This window comes from Schistosoma haematobium, chromosome ZW (assembly GCF_000699445.3).
Source record: "Schistosoma haematobium chromosome ZW, whole genome shotgun sequence".
NCBI classification, from domain to species: domain Eukaryota; kingdom Metazoa; phylum Platyhelminthes; class Trematoda; order Strigeidida; family Schistosomatidae; genus Schistosoma; species Schistosoma haematobium.
Genome location: NC_067195.1, coordinates 54,903,864 through 54,926,984, shown reverse-complemented (window position 1 = coordinate 54,926,984; position 23,121 = coordinate 54,903,864). Strand labels below are relative to the sequence as shown.

General features: G+C 34.9%; 1 protein-coding gene across 1 annotated transcript in view; it reads left to right on the top strand.

The window, feature by feature from the left end:
• The window catches only part of PRKC1_3 (Calcium-dependent protein kinase C), an 83,666-nt gene extending 65,800 nt beyond the window's left edge, over positions 1 to 17,866 (top strand). Inside the window, exons 9-15 of the mRNA XM_051211798.1 lie at positions 22 to 112; positions 1,750 to 1,833; positions 2,890 to 3,166; positions 6,361 to 6,423; positions 12,567 to 12,641; positions 13,560 to 13,859; positions 17,071 to 17,866. Of these exons, the coding sequence (XP_051071899.1) occupies positions 22 to 112; positions 1,750 to 1,833; positions 2,890 to 3,166; positions 6,361 to 6,423; positions 12,567 to 12,641; positions 13,560 to 13,859; positions 17,071 to 17,279 (1,099 nt within the window). The 3' untranslated portion in view covers positions 17,280 to 17,866. The remainder of the gene's footprint in view (positions 1 to 21; positions 113 to 1,749; positions 1,834 to 2,889; positions 3,167 to 6,360; positions 6,424 to 12,566; positions 12,642 to 13,559; positions 13,860 to 17,070) is intronic.
• The last annotated feature ends 5,255 nt before the right edge of the window (positions 17,867 to 23,121 follow it).

Below are 23,121 nucleotides of genomic sequence, written 5' to 3'. Positions count from 1 at the left end.
TAATTTCTTTTGTGTTTGTAGATTTTGGATTGCAAAATTAGATATTTTGGATTTTTTTAATCAAATTATTCATTCTAAATTAGTAGAAGTTTTCTCTGATACTTTAAATGAAGTAAGTGAAAATTAATAAAATGTTTAAAGTGATATTGAATGTTGAGTAATAATTGGTTAAAAGAATGTACATTTTTATTGAGAATAATAATCGGAAAGAATTGTTAACATTATCAAGGCAGGTTTAAGGTTACAGCTTTCATGAAGTTCAAAAATGCTTTTGTACCATTTTTAAATCTCTTAGGGTTATTTTGACGAACTTTTATAACTGTCCTTTTTTTGGCAGTAGATAATTTTGTTTGTCTGTCAATTGTACTTAGTTATCCAAGTCTAAGATTCCATTTGGTCTTGATGCTTTTTAGTTATATATTTTACAATTATTGGTTACATCTCCTAATTATTTCCCCTTTTGTATGTGTGTCTATTTGTACTCACTAGTACACTCAGTGTAAAATGGCAAGCAGTAGTTTTGAATTACACTTTGATATGTAGTAATGTTTTAGTTCACCTGGTAATACTAATTTAGAATATATGGCACCTTATTGATAAGTATAGTTATAAGATAAGCATTGTTTTCCGTAATTATTCATACAAAGGAATCGATCGTTGAAGAGACATTGAGAATGATTCTAAGAGAACATAATCCTATTCATAAACCTTATTCTCACCTTAAACTTGATTTAGTATTCTTCAGAACATTTTTATATGCATGATATCCAAATCTATTACTCTTTTTCCTACCATACATTTCACAATTTTTTATATTTTATATTTTCACAATCTAATATATTGTTTTAGTTTACTTCGTTTCTATGTACGGTTTACGGTCAGATTATATAAAATATTCACTACATTAACAGACTACAACGATACTTGATGATATTTTTTTGCTTCCTTATAGTCTTTTGTCTCTTTGATCAGTTAGTAAACAACATGGAATCTGACATGTATATGTTTCTGTTCGAAAACTAACATTTTCAGAAAAATTTACCAGGATGAAAAACAAACTCATTTAGATTTTAATGATAATGATGATATCCATGGTGCTGGCAAACTAAACATAGAGAGTAAATTAAAAGCGTAATATGATAACCATGAACTAACATTGAAATCAAAGATTTAGATAACTAAATGCATTTGTTCTGTTGTCACCTGAAGTCTGCAATTACGGAATACCATTGTGTTTAAATCTCAGTCTAGACATTTACACGTCCCTATATGCTTCAGTCCACCAGGAACTGACTTTATGGACTAAAAGCATTTTACGAGGCGGTGTCACACTCATCAGTTTTCTCTAATACATTACATTTAATATCAGCATCGATCGCTTGTTTGATCATATGCTAACTATGTTTCTATGTCTACTATGGGAAAGCTAACAGATTGTACATTTTCTCATAAGCCATGTGTAACACATAGAAATTAGTATGAAAAAACTGCTATGAGGCACACTTGGCCTTTGATAGGTAAATAAACGACTCAAAAAGGTCTAGCAAACCCTACTAATAAATAACTGTACGTATAACAGAAACATTCTGTGTTTGATTATGTTCAACTTTTTTTTTCTAACACGGGTTCATTATTCGATAGTATCTGGTTTATTTCCTGTTAGAACAAATACCTGGTATGAACAGTACTATATTATTTAGGAGTATAATAAAAAGACGCTGTACTTTATGCATTTCCTTCATTTTCAAGGTCAGCAATTATATGTATCCAACACCAAATATACATTTCCTTGTTCGTGAATTGGAATGGTTTTTAAAAGAATCCATCATTTCTGTATGTTTTAACCGATTCATTGCTAGTATTAACAATAATAATTCTTATAGAGTTATTTGATGTGTATATTTGTTCCTTTCAGAAATAGTTGAGATTTTTGATGGTTAATTTCATATCTTTTAAGGTAAACGGCATCACGAACTAATGTTAGCTAGTGTAAACTCATTGATTATCAGCAATTACTAGTATTAGGACAGTGTAAAAAACGAAATTACGTTTGAAATAAATGCGATATATATTTAGTTTACCATCGTTTGTATTATTTCAGTGTGAAATTCACTCATTATTACATATGGTTGTATAACTTCGGCGTGAAGTCCAGTTGGATTCCTATCATTTCAGTTGTAAATGATATTCTATGACTAATGATCAAATGTCAGTAGAATCTGTATACAACTGAATCTGTATAATAATCGTGGTTGTCGTGTTTTTGAAGAAAAAATAGAATCTTCATCTGCCATCAGGTTTTGTTTTGTTCCCTACGTTGTGCAAAATCTCAGTGTCTTCCTATTCCAAGCACTAGTTTCCTCGATTATAACACCTAGATAGTTATTACATCCTTATTTTGAACTTGACAGTAAAAGATTAGGCCATATATTGAACTCAAATCACGAACAATAGATCAAAATTAATTTCAAAATCATACCTGTTTATTGTAATTTCGATTTTCAATAGTCTGTTCATGTATAATGTATGCTAACGGAAAATGTTCATCATCGCTAAATTATAAAAAGTGTCTATGTGATAAGACAATTCTATCACAGACCGAAAATCACAGCAATAAAAGTAGGAATGGATCATAAGAATAAAACGTTATTCTTTATGAGTACTATAGGATAGGTATATTGTGGCTCACAGTGAAATTCACGACATGCGTTTCCTCTTACTTAAGACTCCTCAGTTGGTTGTTCCAAAATCCGTGGCGATATTCAGATCGAGACTAGAACCCAGTACTTCTCTTTCTAAAGCTAACGGGTTTATTCAAATCGCTACTAATAACTATATATATGAATAAACATATATTTTTGACCTTTTTTAAACAAAATCTATTAACAGATTGATGGAAAATTATATTCGTTCATCAAAGGTATTCCCCAAGGATCGTGTATTAGTTCAGATTTGGCTAATATCTATTTAGCTCATCTGGATCGTCAATTACATAGAACACAAACTATTCTTTGGTCTCCTCACAAATTCCTACAAAATGATGTGTTCAAAACAACAGATATTCATTTAAATAAATGTTCAATTATTCTACGTTATTTAGACGATTATCTGTGTATATCAACATCTAAAATTGAATTACAAAATTTAATAAAGAGAATAAACACTTGTGAGGAATATTTACTGTTATGATTAAAATATCATATTTTTTTAATCTTTTATTTCGTGGGTGCGCACTGCTGACGAGTCCCACAATAGAATGAAACACCCGTCCAGTGCTTCCAGGTTTTCAACGTTGGTCCAGCTTAGATAAACTCACGAATTCAACCAATAAATTACTACAATCTCCACAAACCCGTTCTGATAATATTTTTTTCCATTCCGAAAAAAGAATAGTCTTTTGCTTTAATCTGGCTATGCATTAATTTTCCTGTCTATAGGTATCAGTACCCCGATTGAACTTGATAGTTCCAAATAAATTGAGCATTGATTAAAGAGTTAATAATATATTTGTTAATAATTATCCTGTTTATAGATTGTTTAGTGTGTTTAAGGAGTCATGATCTAGTTTTGATGTCATCAAATCATCGATTTCCCCCCCAAGATTTGATACACTCATATTCTATAATTAGTTTATATGCGCAACTGAATAGTCCCGATTGGGGTACCATCGGATCACCGAATACCTGTTTCATCCTAGCATGGGACTACCCAAGAGTGTACAGCTATGAGCCAAACGGTTCCATAGGATGAAAAAGGATTTCAATATTTCTTGATTTTCACTAGTATCCCATCCGTGATGAGTAAAGTTTGCAAATTAAGCTGATCTCAACTACACATCTGCTTTATCTTTAAATATCTATCAAGAAAACAAATTCATGAAAACTATGGAGGTGGACTGGTTTTATAAAATACTCTATTTTTGGTTCTTAGATAGAATATCCCATCTTCATAACATCTGTTGGGGTTTAAACAACCGAAAAACATCACAAACACATAGAAACGGTACAGATCAAAGCTGGTTACTTGATAAATGAATTGCATTATGAGTGAGGATAAGCTACTCATAAGATATTAAAATGAAGATGAATTATGTTTGTTCTCTCCAAAGTTGATAGAACATTTTGATAATAAAATAGATGGTACATGGATTCAAATAAATACTAGGATTTGAAGTAGATAATGTTTAGGTTATAGGTTCATAATAGTCGGTCCACTGAGACACGGGACCTAACCAGTCACGGTGAGCATCATGTCTATATACAAATGTGCGTTTGAAGTTTAAGTCCATATCAGTCCTTCAATTTATTTATTGAATTGACAGTATTGGGTTTAACTCTTATGTAATTATGAAAATCAGTTGAAATTACGATTCCGAAATTAAAATAACTCCAGCTACAATTCACCTATACATAAATACTGCTTTTTCAACCTAGGTCATATCAAACTGTCCAGTTCTCTATTCATATAATTCGAAATGCTTTTGATACTAACTGAAGCTTACTACTTTCTCTCTGTCATCATTTATTTACCGAATATGTAAACAATGTGAAAACTCTATATACATTCACAATTCATCATTTTTATGTAGTTGAACTTAAGAAAATCAACCGGTATACTTACTGACTAACAAATTCTTGAAGTTGGTTAGAGATTTACTCATGTTCGATAGTATACTGTAATAAGGTATACTGACAGTAATCATTATTAATAGTTGAACATGTAGCCATAAACTTACTCACGTCTGTTACTCCCAATGGAGCATAGGCCGCCGACCAGTATTCTCCAACCCACTTTGTCCTGGGCCTTCATTTCTAGTTCGATTCAATTTTTGTTCATTCTCCTCATATCTGTCTCCATTTCCCGGCGTAATGTGTTCTTTGGTCTTCCTCTTCTCCTTTGGTCATGGGGATTCCAAGTGAGTGCTTGTCTGGTGACGCAGTTGGGTACTTTCCTCAATGTGTGTCCTATCTACTTCCAGCGCTTCTTCCTGATTTCTTCCTCCGCTGGGATTTGGTTTATTTTCTCCCACAGTAGGTTGTTGCTAGTAGTGTCCGGCCAACGGATCCGAAGTATTTTGTGTAGACAACTGTTAATAATCACCTGAATCTTCTGGATGATGGCTTTCGTAGTTCTCCAGGTTTCCGCTCAATACAGTAGGACTGTTTTGACATTTGTATTGAAAATCCTGACTTTGGTGTTGGTTGACAGTTGTTTTGTGTTCCAGATGTTCTTCAGTTGTAAATATGCTGCTCTTGCTTTGCAGATCTGCGCCTACACATCTGCATCAGATCCACCATGTTCATCAATGATGCTGCCCAAATATGTAAAGGTGTTTACATCTTGCAAATCTTCTCCGTCAAGTGTTATTGGATTGGTGCATGCTGTGTTGTATCGGAGAATCTTGCTTTTCCCTTTGTGTATAATGAGACCTACTGCTGAGGCTGCTGCTACACTGGTCGTCTTCTCCTGCATTTGTTGTTGCGTGTGCGATGGAAGAGCGAGATCATCTGCGAAGTCTAGAGCGTCCAGCTGTATTCTAGCTGTCCACTGTATCCAGTGCATCCCTTCAGGTTTTGACGTCTTCATGATCCAGTCGATCACCAGGAGAAAGAGAATGGGTGAGAGTAAGCAACTTTGTCTGACACCGGTCTTTACCTCGAACGAGTTTGCCAACTGTCCTCCATGCACGATTTTGCAGTTTAATCCATCATAGAAATTCTGTATGATATTGACCATCTTCCCAGGCACTCCGTAGTGTCGAAGGAGTTTCTATAGTGTTTTCCTGTCCAGTCTATCAAATGTTTTCTCGTAGTCAATGAAGTTGATGTAGAGTGGTGAATTCCATTCAAGTGATTGTTTCACAATGATCCGTAGAGTTGCGATTTGGTCTGTACAAGATCTATCCCTACGGAATCCTGCCTGTTGGTCTCGAAGTTGGGCGTCTACGGAGTCCTTCATTCTGTTTAATAATACTTTGTTGAAGACTTTTCCTGATGTTAAGAGAAGAATGATGACTCTGTAGTTATCACACTTGCTGAGATCGCCTTTCTTTAGCATCTTGATCAGGTGTCTTTTTCAGTCTGTTGATATTGAACTTATGAACTTAATGTCATTTATATTTTTACAATGTCTTATCAATCAAACAGTGATCAACGCTATAAATTCTTTTTTTATATCAATAATCATAACTTAGTTAAAATCAATCAACTTTTAATTAATCTAAAATATAGATTGTATAAAAGATTTGATTTTATCAGAAAAATTAATTTATCACTGTATATATATATATATTACATCATAATTTCTTCAATTGAGTATAAGTATTCATTGTATTTCTCTTTATGTTTTTCTTGTTTTCAGCGCTTAACTCTTATGGATTATTATTGAATGAACAAAAATTGCAAACTAATCTATATGACTCAAGTAAAGTTTAAAGATTTTAAATAATCCCTACGTTACATTTTCCTTTTTCAACCGACCTCTATTAGAAAAATATCATTATAAAAATTAGGTCAATGAAAAGTGTGTATTAATTTTGTTATTTTTTTTATTATCAAAAGAATCCATCTCCAAATTAGTTACTAGTTATCACAAGAATACGAATTTCAGCGAAGGGATCTCTTTTCAACGAATTTATTATCAAGCTGTACAATCGTATATATATGAAAATTTTGTTTTGTTAAAAGTACTAATTCCGTGAGGAAATATGAACACAGTTAATAAAAAAAGTCTGGAATCTAAAGGTGATCGAACGTTAGATGTAATCAAGAATCGTCTAACAACAACTATTAGAAGGACGTTTAATGCAGCTAAATTGCGAATAACCTTCACGAGTAGAAACTTATTTCCTGTGTCCATAAAAGACAAGCTTCCGCGTCTGGTCGCCTCCATGTGCATGTACCAGTTCACCTGCCCTTGTGAAGCAAGGTACATTGGCCGTAGCCAGCGCTCGCTTTCAACTCGGATACGGGAACATATTCCAGCTTGGTTCTATAAAGGGGAAAGGAAAGCAGTTAGGAGTTCTATACTTGAACACCTAATCGACTGTAACCATTCTACAGATCCAAAAAATGAATTTAAGGTTGTTTATATGATTCGTTCAAATCTACCCAGATTTCTTCGCACCCAACTTTGAAAAATAGCCGAAGCTCTTACCATCCAGGATTTTAAAGCAGAACCATGCGTACAAAAGAAGTACGTCTTATCGTTATCGTTACCTTGGCCTTAAGCATTTTGATTATCCTATTATTATTATTATTATCATTATTATTATTATTACTGCATTCCCCCCTTTACTTATGTCTTATATTCCGATTGTTTTATTCGTAAATACTCATCATATCACTTTATTTTCTACAACTCTATGACCTTTAACTATTATAACAAAAACATTTTAATCATCTTATTATATTCACTAAATCTATTGTTATTATTCATATTACGTAATCTAGTATTATAACCCTTTTTTATTAACTGTGTTCATATTTCCTCACGGAATTAGTACTTTTACCAAAACAAAATTTCCATATATATACGATTGTACAGCTTGATAATAAATTCGTTGAAAAGAGATCCCTTCGCTGAAATTCGTGTTTTAATCACAAGAATAAACACTGTCGATATCCAGCTTATTAGGTATGATGGAAGTGATTACTTGATACTCTCTTAAATTCAAAAATTATTCGTTTTACGTTAGTTACTGTTATAACTTGTGAACCTGCGTGCCCTGTATATTGGGTAACGCAACGATACCGCCAATCAGAGAGTAGCGAATTATCGATTGGACCAGTGACGCATAAACACGTGCGAGCAGCCTAGAGTCCTGATTGGCCTTGCTCCTCTGTCTAGTCCAACCAGTTGAATCCAGAACACCAATCTCAGCCTCTGCAGTATGAATCATTTATTTCAAACATACGGGGCTTATATACCAATCAAACAGACCACAACGTACCATAAAATAGAAAATAACATGTGTACAATATTTGGCACAAAGTGGCTGTGAATAAGGGAGATAGTAATTAATAGACAGGGCATAATTCAAGAATGGTAAATCGTATAGTAATAGTCTATGTGTCAAATTAAAGCTTATAATAGGAGGGACATGAATATGGACAGTTTAGTTACATAACAATTATACGATAAAAATATACTCATAGTATTGGTCCATAAACGGACCCCAAAAGTTACCATTCATTATTCTTATCGGGATATAACAGTTACAAGCAAAATTATTTATCTCATTGTATTGTAGAAAAATCTCTTCGTCGAATAGTTTATAAGTTAGTTATATCAAACTAGATCAGTAGAAAAATGAACAAAACTAAGATTTTGGATGAACTTTATTATGATTTGTTGTTTATACATTTGATATTGATCAATATATCATATCGTGATTATTATGAACGACCTTTAAGAATAGTTTGAATAATGAGTGATGTTATTATCTAAGTCCTTATTTTTGTAATCAAAAAATAGGAGAAGTTATTGACAGATTTACAAAGAAAGAAATTTGTATACATACACGCGCGCATTCATCATTCATTTGGACCTTTACTGACCTCCTGTATGAGTGATATATTTACAACGGATTGATCACTGATCAATAATCATAATCATGTTTATAGTCCTTTATTACTGATTGGATTCTTTTTTAATTTGTCCAATCAACATATGAAGTCCTGGACCACTATCATTCACAGATATTTATTCCATTTAGCATTATTCTTCATTGTTTTTACTATCTTCTTAATAATAATATCTTGTCAGTCAGTCAGCTACAACGTAGGACCAGGCCCATTTATGCATCGGTCCAAGTTGCCATACCTCATTAACACAACAAGATGGACACCGGATTCATGAAAGTAGTTAATTCAGAGGTGGTAATATATAAAAGAAAGATTGTGCATAAGGAAGAAAGAATTAGTTCGTAGAAAGAAAGACATGAAGCAATTTTAATCTCTTAGTTTAAGGGAAGATAGAGAGTGTACACACCGACGCCATTGTGATCGATTCTGAGCCATGTCAACAAGAGTCTCCAACCATTGGTTACGAAAGTCACGCGGACCCCAACCAAGTAGTCTGCACCTACCAACATGGCTCAGACTACAAGTTAGTGACTTCAAGCACTGATGCCACGTTTTGGTTTGGCCGCCCCTGACTTTCTTCCAACCATCGCCAACAGTAGTCAGCATTGCGCGTTGTGGTAATCTGTGTTCAGGCATACGTAACACGTGGCCCAACCATCAGTCGATGAAGATTGACAAACTCATCAACTGATTTACCATCCTTCCCTAATACCCTGCGTCTAACCTCACTATTACTTATCCAGTGATCCCAGCAGATGCGAACAATATTTCTGAGGCATCTGTGGTCAAATACTAGTAGCTTACGAGTATCTTCTACTCTTAATGGCCATGTTTCGCTGCCGTAAATTAAAACAGAACGGACTGCAGCGCAGTATACCCGTCCTTTTATTGATAGACGGATATCTCGCCTTCGCCATAGGTGACGTAAGTTGGCAAAAGCCAAGCGAGCTTTTCGAATCCGTGCTGAGATTTCGTCCGATACCAACCCATTAGGGCTGATCAGACTTCCAAGATAAGTGAAGTTGTCGACGCGTTCGACTACTTCACTCCCTATCCTTAGTTCAGGTGTTGACGCAGGCCAGTCCTGAAGCAACAACTTGCATTTACAGGGAGAGAAGCGCATTTCAAACATTCTGGCATTGTTGCTTAATGCTACCAGGAGACTGCATTTTATCAGCTTCTTCACCAAACAGGACTATGTCATCCGCGTATTCTAAGTCGGTAAGTGGACCTCCTGGTATGAGATCAATACCCGAGAATTCAGTCGACGAGAGTGTTATTTCCATCAGTAGGTCTATGATGAAGTTAAACAAAAATGGGGAAAGTGGACAGCCTTGACGGACACCACTTGAGGTCGCGAAAGCAGATGACAGTTCGCCATAAGCTCTGACTCGACTAGTAGTGTTCGAGTAAAGAGCCTTCACAAGGTTTATGTACTTCTGAGGTACGCCTTTCAATGACAGACACTGCCACAGAATCTCGCGGTCTACCGAATCAAATGCTGCTTTCAAGTCAAGAAAGACCACCATTGTCGGGCGCCGATGAGTATGCCTGTGTTCTAGAACCTGATGAATGGTGAATATGTGGTCGATGCAGCCACGACCAGGTCTGAAGCCAGCTTGATTCTTTCGTGTTTGCAGTTCACGAGTCCTAGTTAAGTGTCCGATAATTATCGAGGCTAGTATTTTAGATACGATATTAGTTAAACTAATCCCTCTGTGGTTGTCACAGGATGATTTTGACCCTTTCTTATATATTGGGACGATAAGTGATTGTGACCAGTTAGATGGGATAACGTCTAACTCCCAGATCTTATTTAAAATATTAGTCAACCTAATCGCTAAAATTGATCCACCATCCTTAAAGACCTCTGGAGCCAATCCGTCTGGACCAGCTGCCCTTCCTCGTTTCAGATTAACTATAGCCTTTTGAACTTCTGCTAGAGTTGGGGAACCTACTTCAATGTTCCATTCACGCTGTCTGGGAATGGAGAGTAGTTGTAGAGTAGCTGAACGCCAGCTGAACTGTTCTCTGAAATGTTCCGCCCATCGTTCTAAACGTCTGGACTGAGAGCAGATGAGGGTGTCGTCTTTTTCCGAAATAGTCTGACTTACACTTGATTTATTAATTCCAGTTTCTTTTATTAGTCTGTAGAGCTGTCTTGTGTTCCCTATAGCCGCCACCTTTTCCATCTCTTTTGCTTTCGTTGTCCACCACTGCTCACGGTCGTTCCTTAGACTTTTGGTTAACCTAGATCTGATTTGTTTTCGCTCTCCATCGTGTTCAGAGCCTGATGGGATGAGTTTACGAGAATCCATCAGTGCAATAGACCTTGAGGAAATCCATTGGTTATTTGTAACCCTGTGGTTCAAATCAGTGATAGATGTCACTGCTGTTTGTATAGCTTTCCAAGCAACATCTGGGTCAACCTCATTTTCAGAACTACCTAATTGTGACCTCAGTTGTTCCTGGAACCTACTTTTGGTTTTCTCGCTACTCAATTTAGTTCTAATGGGTCTTTGTACTGTGGCTTTTTTGCGTCCAGTGAGGCGCAAGCAGATGCGTGCCCGTATTAGGGTATGGTCGGAGTCCAAGTAGGTACTCCAGAATGAGCGACAATCTTCTACCAACCCTCTCCAACGATGACTGATGGCAATATGGTCTATTTGAGTCCATCTGGGCATTAAAGTCACCTGCTACGAGTACTATGTCTGAACGTTTAGCTTTCTGAAGAAGTTCAGATAGCTTTCTGTAAAATTCATCTTTCACTTCATCTGAGCTGCAGTCAGTGGGAGCGTAGGCAGAAACGACAAAAAGGCAACGATGTGTGTCCCTATCCTTCCGAGTTCTTACGGAGCCGTTTAGCCGAACAGCACATAAACGACTGTTAACGGGGATCCACTCTAACAATGCTTGTTCGCCCTCATGCTTAGTGCTATCCCTACTCCTGCCAGTCCACGAGAGCTGGCCATCGGGTCACCAGATACACGGAGGGTGTATCTCGTTGGCTCTCCGTGTTGCCGAGGTGAGGTCAAGTGAATGACCACACTGGGATCCTGTATGCGTGTTTCAGAGACACAGCATACATCAATGGTACGAGATTCTAGGGTTCTAGCCAAGGAAGCCTGTTGACCGATTTGACATAGGGTGCGTACATTGAAGGCTCCAATGTGTAGTTTGGAGCGAGGTTTCAGTAGACCTGGGACAGTGTTTTGAGCACTAGAATCGTTGGCTATGGTGACATTTGAGGAGGAAGCCGAAAAGGAAGTTTTGAGGTGAAAGTCGATGTAGGAGGAGTAATAGGAAGTGAAGACAGGTTGATTATGAATACAGTGGTCTTGAGTGCTGTTAGAGGTATGAGGGCGGTTATCACTTCCCGGTTACCCACACCGTGGAGGGGTTCTTCTGGAGGTACCTGAAAAGGAAATTGGATTAGAGGTGGTCTTAGTGACTTGGGAGCATGACCGCAGTGCCCAAGGGACAACTGCTTGAGGTCGGCCACACACGACCTTTTATGGGTAATTTTTGTGTTAGCTCCATACTTGTTCAGACCTTACCGCCGGAGATGGATATCCGTGAGATAAGGCGAGGTGTGACATTTCTAGGGTCTACCTTTTATAACCACAGCCCTCCTTGTGGGAAGGCAGCATTGCTGTTATGCTGGTTTTCTGAAGGAAACACCTTACTGCTCTCACACCTCTGTACAGTCAGCAGTACGACTTCGCCTTCGGACCTTGGGTTTGTTGCTTTTAGTCTTACTGCTCTTCAACCGACCTGTCTGACATGGTAGGACCTTGAGGAACAGTTGTTCCAGCCAGTATAGCTCCATCTTCTCATCACGATAGGTAAGTCCGACCACCACGTCAAGGTAGCAACAACGGTCGGGAATAATATCTTGTATAAAGTGAGAAGTCTTACTTTAAGATATATATATTCATTGTGTTGTAATCACTTATGCATCCTTTTCTTTGCATTATATAGATGTCCCTATAAAGTGGCTTGGGATTGAAGTACATTCTAGTTTAGCAATAACTTTACCCAAAAGTAATAGTCCACGTAAGTTTTTAAATTCATCTATAATATAAATAACATTACATGACTTTAACATTAATTTATTGGTTTATTCAGGTCTTTGCTAAAATTTTAAATGTAAACAATTCAAAACTATCTTTTAACACAAATTGACACCAAACAAAAAATAATTACTACGGGGTTATTTTGTTTTAATTTGAAATTCTGTAAGAAAAGGCATGAGCAGCTCCCTTCTCCTCACTCAACAGATTCAAATTCAAGACTTCTGGTTCATATGGAGAGTATAATACTAGTGCTTGTGACTAGTGTTCAATATATTCTTCAATCAGCTGATAGCAGTTTGTAATATGAAATACTTATTAGGTTGGATTGGATTTCTACCAAGCTACTACTCTGGTGAATTAGCAATTGATTCACTCTAGTTATTTGTCGAAATTTGTGTTCATTTACTTGTATGATGATGACGATAACGAAAAAAAAAACCCAACAACAATAACGATATGGAAATTTACTCATCGTTATCTCAACAATACCTTACGTAGAACCATTACTGAAACACAGTAATAGTTATGTTACGACCTTGATCTGTATGTCTACTCGTCCATTCCTAATAAGCAGAAGGGGAAAGAGAGTTGTTTTGAGCTACTCTACGACCTTGACACACTTTATCACTTAGCAAAACTCTGAGAATAGCAAAGTGTATGGGAGTAGTCCATTCATCTAACGAAAGCTTAAAATTTACTGAGTAAAGCAGACACGAAACTAAATCTTAGCATTTTACAGATGTTGAATTGAGCGAGACAATATCCCAAAGCATAGCTTTCGTTGTTTGTCATTTCTTCTTTACTCGTCCGTTTGAATCAAATAATAATATTAGTGCAATTTTTTTGTTTTTCACTATACTTTCTGTTATTATGTTGTACTTTGAATGTTAACTTTTAGCAAGATTTTGTCGATTTTCTGGTCAATCGTTATCAGCCAATGATTGCATGAGACGATTATGTAAATTTCGTCTTCATTGTCCAACTTGGCGTTTCACTTTCCACAAGATAATCTATAATACCAACATTAGGCAAAATGTATTTATTTGTAAAAATGCAAATATCAGAAAAACAGATTATTTGTTACAAATCAACGCTAATCGATTAGGCAACAAAATAGCTGATATTGTATGGATATCTTTGAAAACTTCACCGGAAAAAGATCGATTACTTCTACCTTCTGTATCTCGAAGACTAGCAAGTAAGCGAAAAAATCGATGCTGTAGTATGAAAAGAGGTTTTTCCCCCTTTTTAATTAACATGAAAAATTTTCTTCATATCACAAAACCCAAGAAACTGCAATTGATTCCGCGAAACCCATTTCAAAATAGGCTTATGTAACAGACCCTTATATCATTTATTATATAGCAGTAATGTTGAGAGCTGGGATACGTGTATGAAAATTAGTTAGGGCTAGTCAACTTTCTGATTGGTAATTCACAGGTCGGTATCTTAAATACAGGTCCCTCTTAGTTCTCATACTTCTTATTTTTTCATCCATAATTTAAAAAATATTGAGTAATTAAACTCTTGCTCTCCATAATATCTATTGTCTGGAGATCTACGTTTTTGCACTTGAATTGATAAATCAAGCTAAAAGAAAATGTGAGTTTCAGTATAGTTCAGACAAACAACTGTCAGATCACTGAATACATAGAATCTAACTACCAACTAGGTTTCAATTTCACTTCATTTATTTAATATTGTTCGTTATTGTTTCATGTAAATAACAGATAAGTATATATTCTTAACTGATTACATTCTATAACCTATTAGATAAATTGGTTTCTTCAAATTGAAATCTGAACAAAAACTGAACCGATGAGGATGCGCGGATAAACAGTCATTGGCAATAATCACAAGAACGTTGAGTAATTAACTAAACAATCAGTCGTTCACATCTTTATGTTGTTGATTAAGGTCTCAACAACAACTAAGCAGAACAGTCTGAATTGATTTTATTTCACAGTCTTTCTTCAACCACTTACAAGCGTACTTGTTTTCGGGTGTAACATTAAATTATGATAATACACAATGCTTATCAGTTATGTATATATGGGAATAAACGTATGCAGGGTTATTTGAAAATGAACATTGAAGACCTACAAAAGGTGAAGCAGTGATTACATAGCATAAAAAAAGAAAAGATAGATTACTTAATAACTGCTGGTATTTGTCAAGTTTACATAAGTCTAAGATTTCCAACTTTATACACGTTGTTATTTCAGTTGTTTTCCATCATCAATGTAGATTATATCATAATTCAATACTATACTTCTATACGAATACGCTTGTAAGTGGATGAACGGACCATAGAATAAAATCGATTCATATTGTTTTGTCTTAAATGTTCTTCTAGCTTTATTTCAGTTCATAAACGTAACTAACTATATCTTCTTTATATGCTTTATGATATTTGCTTGTGTTTTAATCATTAACTTAATATAGTCAACGAATTTTCAGACTTAAGCAGGTGTTTCCATCAACTTTTCTTGCCTCACATAAGTTTAGTTGTATGATGTTTTTCTTTCGAAATACTGTTACAAAGGAAAGCATGGACTGTGATTAGTTGAATATTGAATAACATTTTATTAAATGACAGTATATTCCAGTACATAAATAGGGTGATAATGACAGTGATTACAGAATACAATGAAATCATATGTCGTTCTTGCTTAATTGAAATTTATGTAGGGAACCAGCTGCATGAAATACCAGTATTTCAGAGGTATTGTTCAAAATAGTTTATTTGTTTAAAAAGAAGTTTCTGTGCATGTATTTAAAGTTGTTGACAAACAGTTCAACGCTGTTCTATTAAGATTTATTGGATCCATACTGATTAGAATGGTTAAATCTGATTTTCGTATTCAGAGAGTCACTGACTGAGTATCTAAAACAAAGTTCAATTCTTTATTTGTTCTACTGAATTCATATCTTTCTGAAAGAAATGTTATTTTGCTCCACTAAATTAATAGAATTAACTTGTATTCGCTTGTGTATGTTTCAAATTACAGTTGCTATGATTCATCTATCACATATGATACATATACATACTGATGATTCATTCAAATGATATATTTTTTTCAACAAGCCCACACACTGGATCAACCTGTTTCCTGTAAATATTCAAATTTTATTTAATTAGATAAATAAGAAAAGAAAATAACTATAAAAAAGCACATTGGTTTCCTCCCCATAATATTTATTTCCTTTATTTGTATAATTTACTCAGATTACAGTGTTATAGTGTGTACTAATCTTCAGTGATATGAAAATCTGTAAATTTCATTTGTTATATTTCAAGTCGATCTCGGTACATCAATTACAAATCATTGATTTAGTATATAATTATTTTTTATGAGATCAGTTTTTCACATAACCATGATGTACACAAACATGACTTTAAATCAGTCATGGAGATATGAAATTGACCAATCAGAGGTAAAAGGAAAATCTTAAGCATTAAGTGTAGATAGTGCTGAAGTAAGTTGAACTCACTAATGATTCATTGATCTTTAGACCGTGTTTCAGAATCGCATATTAATTAAGGTATTTAGTTATAAAGCGGATCATGTAAATCAACGAACACATTGTTACAATGAATATTACTAGCAATACAATTGATTGATCAGTGTTTAAATTCAATTCGCTTCTTACACATGAATTGGATACATCTGTCTTTGTAAAGTTCCTTGATATCAACGAATACGTTAATCACTTAACACATTAATATAATCCATACAATGTTGAGTCACTTAAACTAGTAGTTACATTGTAACTCTACCAACATAATTCGACCAGTACTAAAGGAGTAGTCAGATATGACATTGATCACTGCCTCATGATCAATCAATTATAAATACCTCTCTCTGAAATTCCATTATTAAGAAATGTCAAATATAAAAAATGTTAATATTCAAGGTGTTTCTAATCGCATAGTAATTATTTTTGACTCGAATTAACCTGATGATAGAAACATTTCAACCATGTTTTCATTTATTTATTTCATGTTTCTGTCATATTAAAAGTAGCTGTTGACAGATTCAGTTCACCACAGGCAATCAAATATAGTTTTACAATATCGTTAATTTATTGATGTTAGATATGTACACTATTATATTCCAATTCAATGACCTAAAAGTTATTCATTCGTGTGTGAGACTGAAAGTCTTGGATTCAATCGTCTATAGTAAGATCATGGATTTATACTATTGAATAGTCTAACATTAGGACAGAAAAGCTATCTAATGCTTCTTGACTATTAGCGATTGTCTATCTAGTATCAATGTATAGTGTAATTAATAGAAATATAATTTATTATTTTACTTAAATTATTTCGAAGAATCAGTTTTATAATTTGTTTTAATTTATTTTTTAAATAATTATACCCTTATTTTATTTTATTAATTCAGAGGTAATATGTAGGTGTATATCTGTCAATATTGGCTTTAATCGTTACTGGTTATATCATTTAACTGTGAATAGTTTTATTAAACGTTTACTTCCACATAAAGGTGAATTAAAATGGTTAATTAATTGGATGCAACAATTTAATCATTTAAACAAAAAAAAATGTTTTTTTTATTTTATAATAAAAAGAAAACAATCACTATGTAATTAATTATTGTAAACGAAATAAATTTTCTCATTTTATTTTATGGATAAGAATGATTGTTTGTTTTTTTTACTCTTGAGAAAATTCAATCAAACAGACAGTTCTTGTCAATTATAACACAACATTATGAGATTGTATAGTGTATATATTTTTTCTTGTATATGCGTTATGTTTCTCCGTTTGTTTAAATAATAATGGCTTAGAGTATTTAGATTGAGATCATGAACCGATTGATGTTAGAACATCATTGAAAACTCGGAAGCAATGGACGGCCGTTTCGTCCTGTTGTGGGACTCTTCAGTAATGCACATCCACGATCCCGCTTGCGGGATTCGAACCCAGGGCCTTCCGTCTCGCGCGCGAACGATTAGCCTACTTGACCACTGAGCTGGCATCAAACGGTGTTAATGTCTAATCTCAACTAATCCACGAAATTGCACGACCATCTTCCATTGTACTGAGGTACATACCTGTCTCTACCCGACATGGATTAGCTCCATGATCTCAACCAAAAACTTAATAATCTCCACAACCCCTATACTGATAGTTAGAGTATTTAGTTGTTGATATTTTTTACTAAAATGTGATCAGTCTTGATTGGTATATATTCATCTTGAGGGACTGCTTTGATATAACAATTATAACACAAGTTTAGTTGGAATGCGATGACATTAAATTGCTCATCACAAGATGTACATATTACTAAAATGGTTGAGTTTCGGTCAAAATATCAACATTGGATTATTCCAAACCATTAAAAAGAAGAAATAAATTCGAATTTATTCTCAATGTACAAATGAATAAGTGTTGGGACTCAAGAACTAAATGGGTAACTCATTGCCGTTTTAAAGAACGGTATTGGGTTTGAGTCCCATAGTGAACATCAAACCTGGGATGCAGTTGTATCCAGCCGATGAGTCTAAAATGAGACGAAACGTCCTTCCAGGATTTCACTGCTAGCTATATTCTACCTATTCTACATAAAGTATTCTCAGTGTTTTTAATTCTGGCTCAGTAGATATGATAAACTGTAGCAATATCAACGAATGGCTTACATTATTGATTGACCGTTATATTGAATTTTGTACTGGCATTCTGTTCTTTTAAGCTGATTAACAATTACTATATATCACTTAGTATGAAGGACACAGAGTACAAACTTATATTGTGTACAATCGTGTGACATGTTTTTATCTGTTCAGTGTACTTTATTTCAATGAATGGTTTGCACATAGCTCTAGAATAGTTTTCGGATTTATTACTTGATTAAATCTCGGAAATAATTTATGTCATGATGTTTATCCAGTTTATTAAGTTATAATTGTACTGACCTTTATTAAAATGTGTAAGCAAGCGTTTTCTTGTAGACAGAGGTGTCTTAACGTGTGGTTATAATCCATAACTGAGATTGTCATTAGTATGGCTAAACTCTACTTGTAAACGATAATCTTACTCATTTAAGTAATTATTCTTAAAAGCGATGTGAAGATTATTGACTTCAAAATGACACTAGATTTCGCATTTTTATGTGAATTATTATTATTTCTGCTGCCAGTTCATATTCTATTTCAATAATGTTCGTTAAATTGTTCTAAAGAATCACTCTCAACCAGTGATTTATTCATCACCTTTCTCTGTATCAGATGATTTCTTTCCTTATGCTTAAAGTTGATGCTTAAGTGACATTGTTCAAAGTTAGTCTCGAATGAGGAGACGCATTCACTTTTTGTCTTCCTTAAAACCTTGAGTTTTGAAATTAACTGACACCTTTTTCTTACACGAATCAATTCTTTCTTCTAAAATCATACTTTTCCTATCACCGATGCTGCTACTGTACTGAACGCTAACACCAGTTGGGTCAACCGAATGTATTTGAACACAAATTTACAAAACATCTTAGTAAAATCCGAGATCCATACAGTAAATGCTTCATTTGCAAAATGTCAATTAATTATCTCAGACTTGATTGTTCCTTCATTTCCACACCAATCAGTCTCTGTTCTCGTTCTCTTCTTTTCTATCTTCTCAACCTTCAGTCGCCAGGTATTCCACTTTCGGTTGGTGGTACATATCTGTTGACATCAGTAGGACATACCACTCTACTACTCTAGTATTCATTTTGATAATTTCATCTCGCTGTGCTGATATGTTGTAGCAGCTTAAACAGATTCACATATGTGTCAGGTTTTATATTGCTTATGGCTGGTGGACAACAGATTTAGTTTACTTGTTAATTTGACCATATTTCAATACTTAGAACATTAACTAAACCTATCCTGTATTTGGGCTTTGAATACCATAAATTATATTTTGCAGTGAACTTCTATCACACTGAACTAGATATTTATTTAGATATGTTCATAATGACCCCATGAAGAGTATGTTATTTAACACAAACTTCTGACAAATTGAAAAGTCGTTCCTATTCGATCAAACCCAGTTTATTTTTCTCAGTCAATAAACTGAAATTTATTTCTGTTCTCTTATTAGAGTCTGACTGAAATAACCTCGATCAGGAGGGCGTAGGCTGACAATTATCAATAAGCTTAGTGGGAATAATATTCATCGTTCCAGTACCAGGTGAATAAATGCTTCTTCTAATATTATAAATTTACCTCAGACAATCGAAAATAGTCGCGAAATTTCATGGATTAGTTGCAGTTAGATATTAACACCGTTGGTTGCCAGCTCGGTAGTCTAGAGGTTAAACGTTCGCGCTATACTGAAGGTCCTGGGTTCGAATCTGGCGTGCAGACTCGTGGGTGCACGCTCCTAAGGAGTTCCATACTAGAGCGAAACGGCCGTCCAGTGCTTTCAGGTTTTCAGTGGTGATTTAACATTAATCGACTCATGATCTTAATCACAAACTTAACAATCCCCACAACCTCACTCTTATGCTTGTGATCAGTGATTTTCTCATAATATTTACATATATGTCCGCTCCCTTCAATCCACTACGAAACATCTAGAACATCATAACTTTATTGATGTTGAAAATTCCCCTTATTAATACCCTCATTTTTGGGCAACCAGTGATGTAATAACTCACATTAGATCAAAGCCCTTGTTCATGCCTGCAGAGATACATGGTTTTAGGCAGATTCGTTGTGATGTGTTGGTTGAATTGAGTAATTAAACCTATGTGCAGTAATTCCATCGTCATATCAAAACAACACTTTCCTATGTATCTCTAACTTGAGTTTCGAATGCATCAGGAAGTGATTTTAACAGATGGGCTGGTGTGTATTGACTACAATACAATAAAAAATAATGTTTCGACGATTTGTTCCGGGCTATGTTGTGCTATATTTATTTACTATTATCCGCTAGCTTCTAATGACCATATGTATCGTAAGGCCAGTTAAATGTCACTGGGTCTTAGCCAAATCACCGTGCAGTTAGATCACTGAATATCGAATAGGTCGTCAATCCATGTCAACGACAAAACCAACGCAAATGTCATGAACTGACGCACGCGATGGTCGTCTCGTTATCTCCTCTGTACTCATTCTTACTAATATATTTCCTTAATAACGTCATTTGTGTTATGCGGTCCTCAAAGCAGCCTTAATACTTTAATACGTCAAAGGGGTAATCCACGTTAGATTTTGACCGAAAAGTGTAACTTCGAAGATAGCTTTTGGTCACACCATTCCCGTCTAACTCGAGTAGGCCTCCAATCATTCGACATAGATCATCTACGTTGGCGATTTACAGTATAGTACACAAAATGCATATTACTATATTTATCTTTGAAATTTCGGTAACTATATATCTTCGGTTTTTCTCGCAACAGGATTGTGCAAAATTCATTTGTATGTGCCGGTAAGAATATATGAGAGAATCCTCCCGTGTGTCCTTTACATTCAACTATTTGCTAGTTGTTTCTTTATATGCATCGTTTCCATACTTGTTTATATTTTTTGGTCTCTTTGCGATTACTATAACTATATTGTTTACAACATCTGAATCGTAACTCACTCCTTATTATGTTGGGTCTTTTAATAACTGCTCTATCCTTATTTTATTGGACAGCGATTTATGGCAGTCACCGTAACGTACTGCAGTACTTCTGTAGCTATCTTGAAAACTGATCGCTCCTGTTAAAAAGTAGGCAAGTTTGTGGGGCCATTTAGATCTGACGGTGTTTGTTGGCGGGCTATCCACTTTAGTGGCCCGGGATCTGACTCCAATTTTGTCGTATGAATGATCGTTGTCGAAGTATGTGTCGCCTATCCTCGTATATAATCATCAACTTGAATCGCGTTAGTCAATAACGGAATTAAACATGTCAAATAACGAGAATGGACCTTTGAATATATATATACTGTGCGAAAAGAAGAGAGCGAAGCGGAAATGACGCGCGTTGGAGAAAGCGTGTGAGCCAACTCCATTTAGTCAAGCATTAATAAATATTTATAGTCACACAAAAATAGGTCAGACATGTGATGAGTAACGGGATAAGAAGTGTACACACATATATGCGCTCATATAAAAACAGTCAAAGTTGATAAGCGAATAATTATCAAGGTCAGAATGTGACTCAAGTAGAACGAATAGACTGGTTTGTCCGAAAGCTAGAACAAGGTACATGGGTTTAATATAATAAACCGACACTACAAGTCCTCTCTTTCCCTCGTGGACGTTCGAATACAGAAATCGATTAATAATTAAGTTTCTTGAGTAGTTATTTTATAGTTGGTTGCTCATCATCGAACTAAATTGGAATTATCTATTACTTTCCCTGGGTGGAATTTCGTTCCTCTGCTGATGAGCATTTTTTTCTATTGTAATTATTAGATTTCATTGAATGTCCTGTATCTGCTGATAGGGCATCCTCCAAGTACTACTAGTTTTACTTGCGTATACATTTTTTATAACAAAATCAATAGTGTACGTCTTTGAATAAACATCTTTGATTTATTTGAACTGAGAAACTATCAACCGTGTAAACAAACAGGAAGCACTCCAACTCTAGATCTAAAAGGCTGTTTGAAGAAGACCTGCATTCTTTCTCTAATTGTTAACTCAATGAGCGGGTCTGTTGAGTTTAATACGTGAATGAATCCCCAAAATAAACAGATTTCTATGCCTCAAAGTTGTATTGGCCGATATGAAAAAAATATCATTGACATAGTACTCCAAATATAAAAATTACAAGAAATATTCAGCAGGATGTTATCGTGCACAAATGAAAGATCAGAAATCATTTTCACAAGTTGTTATTATGAAGCTGACTGGAATGTCTAGAATGAACACAGCCATCCACCATACATCACTGAAGCGATTATGAAACTTCGCCACCTCGTGGACACTGGTGCAGAAGTTAGCGTTCTTCAGGCAAATCCTAAATGCCGCTGCACGAAATCATTTTTGACTTACATACAGCAGATGAGGAACCGATTACCGCGTATGGCAAAACATGTATGTATGTTAACGTGGGTTTACGCAAAACCATTTGCAAGATTTATATTGTTGTAGATGTTTCAATGCTAATCATCGGTGTAAACCTGCCACAACACCATGATCTACCTGTCGACAAGCGAACAGATATTATTAAACGGAAATACTAATTTATTTCTATATCTGACTTCTTTTTTGGGTTATAGATTTTCCACAGTCACAGTAAGGCACACGATTTATCTATTTTACCAACAGACACTTGACAAGTACTTTGATCTGCACCAAACGCGAACAAAATGACCCTATTACTATATGTAACAATGTAACCCAGTTTGGATTTCGTACCAATTCGGTTGATCAATCACCTGATTTAGATCACTAAAATTCATATCCTAAGGCAAAAATTTCCATGTCTGTAAGAGGACTTTCTTGACTCTATAACAGA